Source organism: Equus asinus, chromosome 8 (genome assembly GCF_041296235.1).
Source record: "Equus asinus isolate D_3611 breed Donkey chromosome 8, EquAss-T2T_v2, whole genome shotgun sequence".
Lineage (NCBI taxonomy): Eukaryota > Metazoa > Chordata > Mammalia > Perissodactyla > Equidae > Equus > Equus asinus.
Genome location: NC_091797.1, coordinates 3,104,120 through 3,116,484, shown reverse-complemented (window position 1 = coordinate 3,116,484; position 12,365 = coordinate 3,104,120). Strand labels below are relative to the sequence as shown.

The 12,365-nt window shown below is 37.6% G+C and overlaps 1 protein-coding gene across 5 annotated transcripts in view; it reads left to right on the top strand.

Annotated features, from left to right (window-relative positions):
* The window catches only part of ADGRB3 (adhesion G protein-coupled receptor B3), a 645,087-nt gene that overhangs the window by 586,586 nt on the left and 46,136 nt on the right, over positions 1 to 12,365 (top strand). For all 5 annotated transcript variants that reach the window (XM_070514627.1, XM_070514626.1, XM_070514625.1 and 2 more), the window contains 4 exons: positions 1,563 to 1,713; positions 4,430 to 4,499; positions 6,965 to 7,031; positions 9,495 to 9,580. In XM_070514627.1, the coding sequence (XP_070370728.1) occupies positions 1,563 to 1,713; positions 4,430 to 4,499; positions 6,965 to 7,031; positions 9,495 to 9,580 (374 nt within the window). The remainder of the gene's footprint in view (positions 1 to 1,562; positions 1,714 to 4,429; positions 4,500 to 6,964; positions 7,032 to 9,494; positions 9,581 to 12,365) is intronic.

Below are 12,365 nucleotides of genomic sequence, written 5' to 3'. Positions count from 1 at the left end.
TAAGCACTATTTACTTAAGTAAGGAATCGCATGCTGCAAAATGACGACACTGCCTTAGTGTTACTTAACACGATGATGGTGATACAGGGGAACCGTCGGGCGTGTGCTGCCTGCCTGCCAGCGCTGCTCACCTTCTGTCCATTATCCCTCGTCACTAAAACAACCTGGTGAGGGGCCAGCCCCCTGGCCGAGTGGTTAAGTTCGCGTGCTCCGCTTTGGCGGCCCAGGGTTTTGCTGGTTCGGATCCTGAGTGTGGACATGGCACCGCTCATCAGGCCATGTTGAGGCGGCGTCCCACATGCCACAACTAGAAGGACCCACAACTAAAACATACAACTATGTACTGGGGGGATTGGGGGAGAAAAAGCAATAAAAATATTTTTAAAAGATTGGCAACAGTTGTTAGCTCAGGTGCCAATCTTAAAAAAAAAAAAAGCAACCTGGTGAGATAAACATGGTAAAGTTCTTTTTATAGGATTAAAAGAACTGGAAAGCTAAACTAACATCTGGTGAATTTCAACCGAATAAACAAATAAAGTGAATAATTTGGGCCAAAGTTTAAAAAAGATATTCTGCTTTGGAGTGGAGGTGGGAGATGGAGTTTGTGTTTTTATACCTTTATTATGAGGTTTTTATGATTTTTTTTCCTGGTTCTGTGTTTTGCTCCATTCAGTTTTTGGAAACAGCGAGACTGATACTGACAAAGGAAGAAATGAGTTTGGTTCCTGGTTCTGGTTTATAAAGACTTGCATTTTAACAAGATTTACACAAAGAAATTATACCAACAGTGAACTAAGTAGCAGCCTTTACCAAGATGAAGCTGCTCATCTTTGCAGACGAGTCACAAGTAACTGAGAATTGGCACCTTCAGAGTGATTAAGTTGCATAAAGAAAAGAATCTATGAAATCCTGGCTGTGTCCTGTCGGTGACTCGATTAGCTTTTCAAAATGATTCGATTAGGACCCACAGTGTGCTGTAATAACACAGAGCGCTGTATTAAGTACTTTAAAGTACAGATGTTATTTTCGTTCTAGGCTATTAGCCAAACCTTGTTTTATGCTTTCCTCTTATACCTTAAATATCACACTTGTATAAAAGCAAAGTAATTTTTCCTTTTGAAAGGCTGTTGCAATGTAATCTTGACATCAACACAGATAAAACAACAAAGAGTTATCAGTTAAAAAGAAAGGATGAAGAATGTAGCCAAAAGAATTATGCAAAATGCCTGTAACTTAAATTAAACCAAAGAAAGGACCATTCCCATAATTATGTTTCAAGAAAAAAATTCAAGTAAAGCAGTCATTTTAATCTCCCTTGAGTGTAAATTTACATCCAGGCTTCTCATAAAAAATTGAACACACAAATGGAATTAGGACATATTTTTTCTCTCATAGATATTGCATACAGCATAAAGACTACAGGGTTTCTATTTCTGTACCTAATTGCTCTGTCACAGGAGAGAGGTAGATATTTGCCATCAAAGCAGTGGGTTGGGGATTAACGATCCTCGGAAGGACACACGATCCCCCGTAGTCACTGTGGGTCTTTCTTGTTTCCGCAGAGCATCTGTACCACCACCACTGCATTTTTGCACTTTTTCTTCCTGGCTTCATTCTGTTGGGTTTTGACTGAGGCGTGGCAGTCATATATGGCTGTGACTGGAAAAATTAGGACACGGCTTATACGGAAACGCTTTTTGTGCCTTGGATGGGGTAAGCATACTAACACACCTTTTGTGCTCTTGTTAAAGTGACTTTGCACTTACATAATGAGGCTGTGGAGGGTGATTATCTCCAGGCTGCTTTTCCCTATGTCCAACTTGATATGTAGAAGTGGAGACATAAGGGGCTGGTCATTTTTGAACATTCTTTGGACATTTGGAACTTGAAAAAGCAGTACATACTGCATGACCATGTGCCTGGTCAGTTAACAATCAACAGTGCCTACACGGTGTGAGGTGAGACCTGAGATCTCTATAGGCAGAAAGCAAAGCGTTCTCTGCTAATGTGTTCTGAAAATGCAGAATATCTTAGAATGGTCAGGGCTCAAGGCATGACGTATTAGTCCTGTACACTAGTCGTGTACTCCCTGCAAGAAAACTTTGAGGCATCTGTTCCAAGAAAGCTGAAAACAGTCAAAGACTACAGCTCTTTACGTCACAGGGAGAAGCCATTTAGAGAGTGAATGAAACCTCATGGCTAGTCAGTGGGGGCCTCGAAGGAAAAACAGAGTTGTTGAGAGACTGAGAATTAGTTAATTCTTTGCCAATCTTTATTAGGAAAAGTTTCTCTCAAATTGCCTCATGAAATGGACATCTTGAAGATAGATAGATCCATGCCTTTCATAGGGCTGATTCTAATGTTTAATTAGAATTAATTAGTAAGTTTAGTTTATTTAGAATTAATTAGTTTAATTGATTTAAGAAACTAGTTTTGGAAAAACCCCAGGATTTTGCCATGTTTGCCTTTGAGTTTCAAAAGATTTGCACTAAAAATATCTGGAGAATTTTGGGCCAAATATATAATAAATGCCTAATGTCACAGAAGACTGGAGAACAGGATGCTAGAGGGAGACAGAAAAATCACAAATAAGTGGACTTATTACAATTCCAGAATAATTCATGCTGGAAAAAATAGGATCAAGAACGCTTAAACGTTATCCATCAGGTTTCGTTGAGGAACTGTTATGTCTGACTGATGTCTCAGGGTCTTTGCACAGGCAGATGGGAAGGCCGTTAAGAGGAAACTGGAGCAGGTATTCTGCTTACACTTTCATGAAACTTTTGTCCGGATTTCGTGTCAAAGACTTTCTAAAGTTGGACTGATATTGAATCAGGGACAATTTTGTCATGAATTAATACCATAGGTTCAAGAAATACAGAATGCAAATAAATGAGACTTTCCTTGAAGTTTAAAGAGTGGCGATTTTCACAATTGGTAACTACCTTATTTAACATCGTTACCAAAGTTCTCGAGGAGAGGATTCACAGCTGGTCTACAAGTTTATAGCTACTGTTCAACTACTCTGGTAGCAATAGAGCTCAACCGATGGTGCCAGACTCTCAGGTGGTCTGCGAGGGGGCAGAGTGTGGCATATGAGTTTCGTTATGGCAAAGTGCAACATAATAAATTTGGAATTTTTTTAAATCTAAATTGTATGGAATGAAGACTATTTACCCTTCAGCTATTATCCCGGGGAGAATTTTTTGTTTCTAATTAGCTTGATCTAGCCAATCAAAAAAGTCAACTAACGACAAGCATGAAGAAGGAGGAAGAGAAGAAGGGGAGGAAGAGGAGAAGGAGAAAAAGGAGGAGGGACATTATGTGTGTGTGTGTGTGTGTGTGTGTGTGTGTGTGTGTCTATATATATATATATGTAGAGACAGAGAGAGACCAGTATTTGTTAAATACAGTGTGTCCCTCTGAGATGCTCTCCATAGTTTTTGACATTGAACCTCATGAGGGAATGTTATGTGACTTGAAAAGACTCACAGAAGAGAAGAGCAGGAAGGAGGGAAAATGGTAGGAAGAAAGGAGATGGGTGGAGAGGATGCAAGAAGATAATTAGATGATGGATTTTTCAACCTGAAAAGGCAAACATGATCTTCCTGAAAAGAATACATGACGAAAACTTAAAAAAAAATTTAAACATCATAAATTGGACTGAGCACTATTCACCAAGACGCAGGGAGTTTCCATTGAACTCCGTGCACGGGAGTAAGGTGAGTGTGGTTCACAGAAAGCTAAACTTACAGATGTCAGGTCAGAATTGGTGCTGGTATACAGGGACTGAATTCCAAGAGGTACTGAGCAATGCGTGGAGGTCCATGAGAGAAACTGACACATGTTTCTCACCTTCGTTCAGGATTGTTAAAGGAAGATAACCAGGGAGCCTCAGAATTAATTCCTTAGGGCCCCTAACCCTGTTGCTACATTCTTGTTATTATGAGTAAATCATAAAGAATTAAGTGATGAGATTTATTTCTATCTTATTATACGCACAACTTCATCTGGATCAACATGTGGCCAACTGAATGTTCCACTTCCGTGATATTCCATCACACCAGAACATCAATTTTTTGCCTTTCTGATTTTATAACTATAAATTTCCTTTATAAGAGTGTAAACCCCTAGGGAAAAAATAGCTTAAAAGATATACTAAATCTCAGTTATTAGTTTCCTTTAAACGCATGTCAAATGTAGTGGTAACCTAGCAACATTGGAGAAGTGCACAGAGTTAAAAACCCAGCTGTCGCTCTGATATTTTTGTACTTGAAGGAAATTTTGTAATGGGAACACACTTTATGAAGTGATTCATCCAAAGGTAGTTCCTCCGATTTAAGCATTCTGAGTTTGTCCTGGCTTTTCTGGAGCCAGCGCGCACAGTGGTTAGAGATGAATGTGAAGTGTGACAATGCTTTTCTTGCAGGTTTACCAGCATTAGTAGTGGCCACATCAGTGGGCTTCACCAGGACAAGAGGATATGGCACTGATCATTAGTAAGTCCATCCACAGTGACAAAGCGTGTTTATGATTAAGTAAATCATCAGGTGGGCTTCGTTAGTCTTAGATGGCGCTGCTGAGGCTCCCATTTTGCCATTGAGCCATTAACAGTGGTAGAAATCTCGTGAGGAATGAGGTAAGGTAGCTCAAATGCACAAAGCTTAGGAAGCAAATGCTGCAGCACTGTTCAGAATCCTTGTTTTAATTTCTCATTTCGTAAGACCAGTGTATCTGGTTTTTAAAATATTTCAGTATTTGCTTTGTATGTTCATTCTCAAATGTAATTTTTTAGAACTGGATAAGTCTTGATAAGTTTACCTTTAGAATGTGATTCTGATCTGAGCTTCTCATTTCATTGATGACAAAATATGTTGGTATCAACCAAGTTTTGTCATGTTAGTTCCAGTTTTGTTGCTATGTTAGGGTAATATGTACTAAAACTTATAGATTAGGGGAATCAATAGATTCCACGTTAGAAAATGCCTGGGCTATGGAAGAAATTCAAAGGGAGAAAAAGGGATATGGGGTCAGCCCATCCTAACCATAGCTGTAATACTGATAAATTCTACGAGAGAATTTATAAGGAAAGTTTGTATTTACTATTTCAAATGTAAAACAATGCTCTTTCATGTTTTCCTTCCTCTGCTCTTTCAAGTTGAGGAGGCAGTTGAGAAGCGGAGAGAGACATGTGCATCTTATTAGAAGCATACGTTTTAAAGTGAGAGGTTCTGTTTAATTGTCTTTGGGTTTGCTAATTATGCCCTCTGCTGGGTTCATCCAAACTGAGAGTGTGTCAGGAAGCATCACTTCACTTGCTCATCCCAAAGGAACTTCTGAAGAATTTAAAGAACTCCTGTGATCAGAGCACTTGTTTCTCTTATGCAATCTATGTTATCGAGAAAACCATGACATCGTCTGTTGTAGAGTAGTGCTGACACAGCACGATTCCCTTTTAGCTATTACCTTCTACAGTAGTGTGACTTTTTTGGCATAAATCCAGTATTTGAAAGGCACTGTGTTGGGGACATGGAAAGAAGGAGGATTATGGATGATATGGTTCCAACTTTCAAGGAGTTTGTGTTTAAAAGCAAATACAACACAATGAGTAATCTATCAGTTGGAAGATTAACTTACAGAAACATACAGTAAAATTTAGTGGCAGTCTCAGAGTCACGAAACTAAAGTGTTCTCTTCAAACTAAGGGCTTTTTCTCTAGGTATTTTATATTAAAAAAAAAAAGATATTAACTTGTCAACCCCAAAGTGGGAAAGTAGAATTTTATCTGTGCGCTGTTATGGCAAGGAGCAATAACTAAACACAGACTTTGAATACACACACACACACGCTCATGTTATGTATATATTGATGTATGTATTTGTGTGTGCATATATATCTAATTACTAGATTAAATATCTTAATTAAGGTATAATTTACACAGACTTTCACCCTATCAAGTGTATAGTTCAGTGAGTTTTAACAAATGCATAAGTCGTATAACCAGCACAGCCAATATAGAATCTCTATTCTTAGAAGAGAAAGAGAACAGTTATTATCGGTTGTTAACTTTGGAGGCAGCATGCTCAATCTGTGGACTGAGAAGTAATATCGAAAGGGTCAGATGCCAAAAAGCAGTTGCATGAAATGGTAGGCGTGACCCTGCGTCAGCTGTGATAGAATGATTCCTCATGCTGTCCCTGCTTCCACTCCCCTGGATCCTGCACGTGCAGATGGGCCACCTGGCAAGGCCCCCAGTGCCGGGCCCTGTGCCCTCTTCCTGTTCCTCCTGTGATGGAGGGCGTGTTTCTACCTCCGTGGTTACCCTGTCTCTCGGTGCAACCTGCATCTCTTGGCGGATTTAGGGATGGAAATAAACACAGCTGCACTTAAATTCATTCAAAAGCTTATGTTGAGTGAATTTTCTTAGTAGTCTGGGGAAAAAGTAAAATTAGAAGATAAAAAAGCATGGGAAATGTAGATTATCCATTCCCTGTAATGATGGCTTTTAAACCAGTTCTTCCCGATACCTCAATGGCCTCCGGAAGAACAGGTAAATGGCACATCGAAGACTCTAAAAACACACTCTTCTTGCTTAAAAGTATATTTGAAAAATCCCATAATGGATATAAAGCAGCATTTTACAAAACTTAAGTAATAGTCACCTTTGTACTGAAAATCAATATAAAAACCTCACGGCAAGAGTAATTTGTCTAAAATATTTCAACTGCCTGAAAATAAGGGCTTATAATAAAAGTTTCTTTTCCTCCAGAGATATATAGCATTTCTTGCTCTAATTTTAGCTTTTTTTCCACATCTTCTATGCATTTCTTTAATTATAAAATGTTAAATGTGCCAAAATTCCAAACTTATATGCATAATCTGAGTTATTAATTTCTATCTGCCGCTTCAGTGGTTTAACACGTATCCCTAATTTTTGTTAGTTTTTATCTGATGTTGTTTTCAGCTGCTGGCTCTCTCTCGAAGGAGGACTGCTGTATGCTTTCGTTGGACCTGCGGCCGCTGTTGTCCTGGTAAACACTGACATCAACTTATTTTGTTTTCTTAGCAAAGAAAGGCTACTTTGTTTCGATTAGAGTGACAATTTTCTATTTGTTGTGTAGAAAATTTAAAGTTCAATGAATTATTACTGAAATTTAAATATCAGCCGCTATTTAGTCCTGTATTACTCAAAAATATTCTTACTTTGAAGACAAAGGATATTAAATGTGAGAGTGTGGAATTACAGTAATTTCACATTTGTGAAGAATGAGTAAATTTCAATAAATTCTTCCTCGTTGATGTATAGAATTTCATCATGGGTCATTTCGGCTGTATACTATTCTGTATGATCTATGTACTTATTAAGATTGAGAGATCTGCGGGAGCTATCAGCAAAAAAATATATGCCCACATGGCAAAGTTTCCCAGCCTTAGTGCTGCAGACATTTTGGACCAGATATTTCTTTGTTGTGGGAAAGTCTTGCGTATTTTAGGATGTCTGGCAGTGTCCCTGACCTCCTGGATACCAGTGGTCCCCTCCAGTTGACAGAATCAAAGAGGTCTCCAGACATATCCCAGTGTTCCCGGGGGGCAAACATCACACCCTGTTGAGAACCCCTGCCATATTTCGTGCACAAGGATTTAAAATTTTTCTTTTGGAATCACAATATAATTCCTTTACATGTGTAATAGTAGGAACACAGAAATTTCCTACCAATTTGCCTTTCTTTCTCTCTCTCGGAATTTATTGATTACAAATCTGTCTTGTCCAATAAATCTTTGAAAAATATAAGGAAGGAAAGAAATGGTCTGAATTAAATACAAAGATCCATATTGCTGTGCAATTAGATCTCTAATTGGAAAATTACCCTTTGGTTTCTTGAACAATTCATTCAATAAATTAGAGGCTAGTGACATCTTTCTTAATAACTTGGTGTGGCTTTTTTTTCCTTAAAAATTTGTTCTCCCTCCTCCAAATCATAACAGGGAGTAGAAACTGACTGTGATTCACAAGAAAAATAAAATCCAGGCGTGAGTGTTAGAGAAGAGTGTAGGGAAATTGAAACTATTGGACACGTTTTTTGTCTGCTGCATTGAATTTTAGTTAATCAGTTGAATTATTTGTCTGAGCTACTACGTTAATTTACATATAACCCTAAAATGAAGAAACAGAGTATGTGTGTAATTGAAGGACCAAAGTCTTTGGAATGGTGATGAATTCCCTCGTGATTAGAGTGTAGATTAATAGAATCCATGGAATACACTTTTTCTCTTGGTTCAAATAATGAAAAGTATAAAGATGAATAAGCCTCTTGATGAAACGGTGTCTTGTCAGGAAGCTGTGAAGAGTGACACTTCCTAAGTCCCCACCTCACATGCTTGGGACCTTCTCTACACCAGCAATAAAATGGATTCCAGCTCTTTATTTCATCTGGTCAAAGTGTATTGGGGGAAGTGGAAGTTTTCTTTTTTCTTAACTAGTCATCCTGCTTAATTTAAAACAGATTTTTGTGAACTACTAGTTTCAGTGTAAAGGCTTCACCATTTGCGTTGGGGGTGGCACCAAGATTCTGTTGATCATGGAGGGTAAAGGGCAGGAAGGCAAAAAAAAAGAAAATATTTTCCTTGATCATCTTGGTTCCGCGTTGGACTGGATTCCTTTATCGGGAAGCACTGGTAGGTTAGAGAACGGGCGGTGCGCCTCACCATCAGCTGCTACAAATAGACCACAGCTCTCTCTACAGCTTTTTACAATTTTGCTTGAAAAAGAAAAATATGTGTGATTTCATTTCAGCTGCATTATGCAAAAGACCTTTAAGTGAGAGTAAGAGAGTGTTAGAAAGAAAATGCTGAGAAGTGTTCAATAGAGCACATTATAAGAATTGGTCTTAGTGTCTGTCCATTTCTTAAAGGATTCTGGTGAGTTGAATAGGCTTTCCCCTTTGTCTAGAAAAGCACGATGTGTTAAAGTGCCCCCACCCCACAGGACAATTAGCCACACAGTGTGAGGAGTTTAGGTATTCTGTTCTCCCTGCTGGGGGCAATGACAAATCCTTAGCACCTTCAGCTGCCAGGTCTCCCCCTAACCTCACACGTGAGATGCAAAATCTTTTGACTCTCAGGCATAGTCTAAAACCCATTTAGCCAATTGATTTTATTCGGGGGGGAACTCCGGGGGAAGAATGCCAGGTTGGCATAGTATGGCACCATTTGAAATTTAGGCAACTGAATGTTAATTTCCTCAGTGTTAACTGCAAAGCATGGAAATTAAATGTCCTTGAAGTGCTTTAAAGCTTTAAAGTCACACACCACTGTTAAGTTTTTCCCTGTTTCTTTATGCACTTATGAGATATTTGAGAAGTGCTTCTGATCACTACCGTAGAGAATGTGTAATTCTGTGGTGATTATAAATTGATGAAAGAGGGTTTTCAGGAGAACGAGACTGGATTCCCTTCAGTATCATTGAGAGGTCACCCTTTGTTTCTGTTTGACAGGTCAACATGGTGATTGGCATTCTGGTATTTAATAAACTTGTTTCCAGAGATGGGATCCTAGATAAAAAGCTCAAACACAGAGCCGGGTAAGCTGCAAGTGGTGGATTGTGAAGGTTCTTTACAGTGAGCCCCATGCTCCGGTCCCACATCCTCACTGACTGCATTGGACTGTGCCTGGAATTGTGTTCCTGACGAACCAGTGTGTCTGGTGGATTCTGCCACACAGGTTCCGATGTGCTCTTCTTAAGCAATGTGACCCAAATCTAAAAGTAATTAAAGAGGCCATTAAGAAAATCCGGGTTGGTATGTGCCTATTGCCTGTTTGTAAGATAACAAGATTAAATGTCAAGGCTAGACTGCAACTACGTGTCCTTATGTGAGGGTTGCAAAGACCCCCTAGTTTGGGTCACAAACTAGAAGAGGGTAGATTGAACATATTGTCAGTACGGACACAACTGAATCAGGACATGCAAACCTTAGGAGGGCGAAGAGCCTGCATTTTCTTTAATTAATTGTGTCTATCAGAAACATTCTTTACTTGAAGTAATCACTTGCAAAACACGACTCTTATATATTTTCATTCTTTATGACATTTTGACTATAACTTTCTAGAAAGAGTTATTCATAATTTCCACTTGCACATTTTAACCACTTGTGAAATTTAGAAAGGCATCTCCTTCAATCTTACACTATTATAATATCACGATGTCTAATGACTTAATGACGTTTCATAAGCAGATTGATAGCAGCTTGTTAAGGCTACGTCATCACCTCACCATACAAATTTGTAGAAACTGGAATAAAATATTAGTGCTTTTGAATTTCCCTTTGTACTTTTCTGATTAAAAGTTTATAGCTTTCTCCTTTCTCTTTAACTGTACCTCCGTTCAAAACTTACCCTACAATTGTTCTCGTTTCTTTAATAGTTTATGGCATTATTTAATGGTCATAATATCTGATCACCTACTGGTGAGAATTTTAAGTCCTTTGTGTTTTTATAATCTATGTGATGATTTATAAGATAAGATACTCCAGGTGTTTTCCCCCCCTAGTATTAGACTAGGTTTAATGGCTTTCAATATAAAAGTTTGAAATCATTCATATCAAACATTAGGACTGCAATGGTGTAATTAAAACATCACTGTCAGTTCCTTCCTGAGCGGGGAATCACTTCCCGTTTGAGACTTTTTTCACTTCAGATGAGTCTCCGTAGCATCTTTAAATAGGCAGACTTGACCTTGTACAAACACTGTGCTTTCTGTACCATTTGAACTTGAAATTTTCACACTATTGCTCTTGTTAGTCTGTCACTTACGGTTGGAATTGGAGCAATAGCTTCTTCAGTTATTTCTTTTAATCATGTAAGAATAAATTGACAATACTGAGTCCTGGGTATAGAAACTCAATTCTGCCACTAATGGTGTAAACTTTCGTAATTTTTTTAAAGAAATTGCAGGAGGCTGGTTAGTGATTAGGATAAAGCTTTCAGGTAAAAAAAAAAAAAAAAAAGCTCAGTATCCAGCACTGCAATTTACTACCTGTGTGTGTCTTTGGGCATGTTATTTAATCTTTCTGAAGCTCAGTCTTCTCATCTGTACAATGGGAGTAATAACTCTTGCCTCATAGTAAAGTATATGAAATACAATGTGTATAAAGCATTCGTTAGAGTATCTAGCAAACAGGAGCCACTCACTCCATGAGTGGTGGCTGTCGTTATGATGAAGGAGATGAAGAAGCCAGGCTGGACAGGTTGTTTTCAAAGGACCCTGACTTCTATCAGTCGAGCCTCTGTGACTCCACCATTCATGACATTGAGGTCAGAAAAAGAGATGAGATCATCAGAATGAGTATAATGCTAAGGATTTATTAAATTCGCAGTCAGTATTTTTTTCTCATTTAGTTATTTTATACATTATATCCAGTTTGATTCATGTAGCTCTTTGTAAGAGATAACATAGGTTTAGGAGAAATGATGGAATTGTCACATTATGAATTTAGAAATTATCCATTTCAATCTACATAGTAGTTTTATAATTTTACTATGTCTAAAAATATGCTTAGAAGTTACATTAGTTTTCTTGGCAAAACTGAGTCAAACAGTGTTTTTATGGTTCAAAGGCTGCTGCTAGAGAAATAAAAATGTTGTTAATATATGTTTTAAAAGCAGAATGCTGCTTATGGTCCAAAGCAGAAAGGAACTCAACAGATTAATGTCTCTAGTTTAAAAAAAAAATTCTATCATATAAAATGCTATTTTAGTTTAAGTATCTATAGACTGAAATTTGCTCTCTATCCCCAAGTGTAGTAGAAGGAAATTTTTTAGAAGATAATAGTGTTTGAAGCTAATTTTAGTTCACAGAGAAGGAGTGAGAACAATAATAAAGAAAGACCCCAGTGAAGAACAAATAATCTGAATTAACTAAAGAAACATTAAGCCGGAAGCTAATTGGTTACCTTAAAAATTGATCCCCCTAATTGTAAATATTGACCATTTCAGGTTGTTTGAATATACATCTATATCAAGTGTTTTTTTGGAAATGTTATTACTTAGGATCAAATACGGTAACAAGGTGTTCTCCCTCCCATTTTTTCTATTTCTTTGTTCCCTTTCTTCTTTTTATAATCAATTATTAGAAACTGCCAAGCATATAGTTTATGCTCTATAAATATTTATAAAGGAATGAGTGAATGAATATTTAATAAATAATACAAGAGCTTGACAGGTTTTATAATACCCAAACTATATTAAATTTTTCTAATACATAAAATATGTTTACTAAGGGGGGATTTATTGCAAATATCAACACATCTTATATAAAATGATAGTTGGAAAGAATGAAAACAAAATAAAATAGCATGTATCTTTTTAGA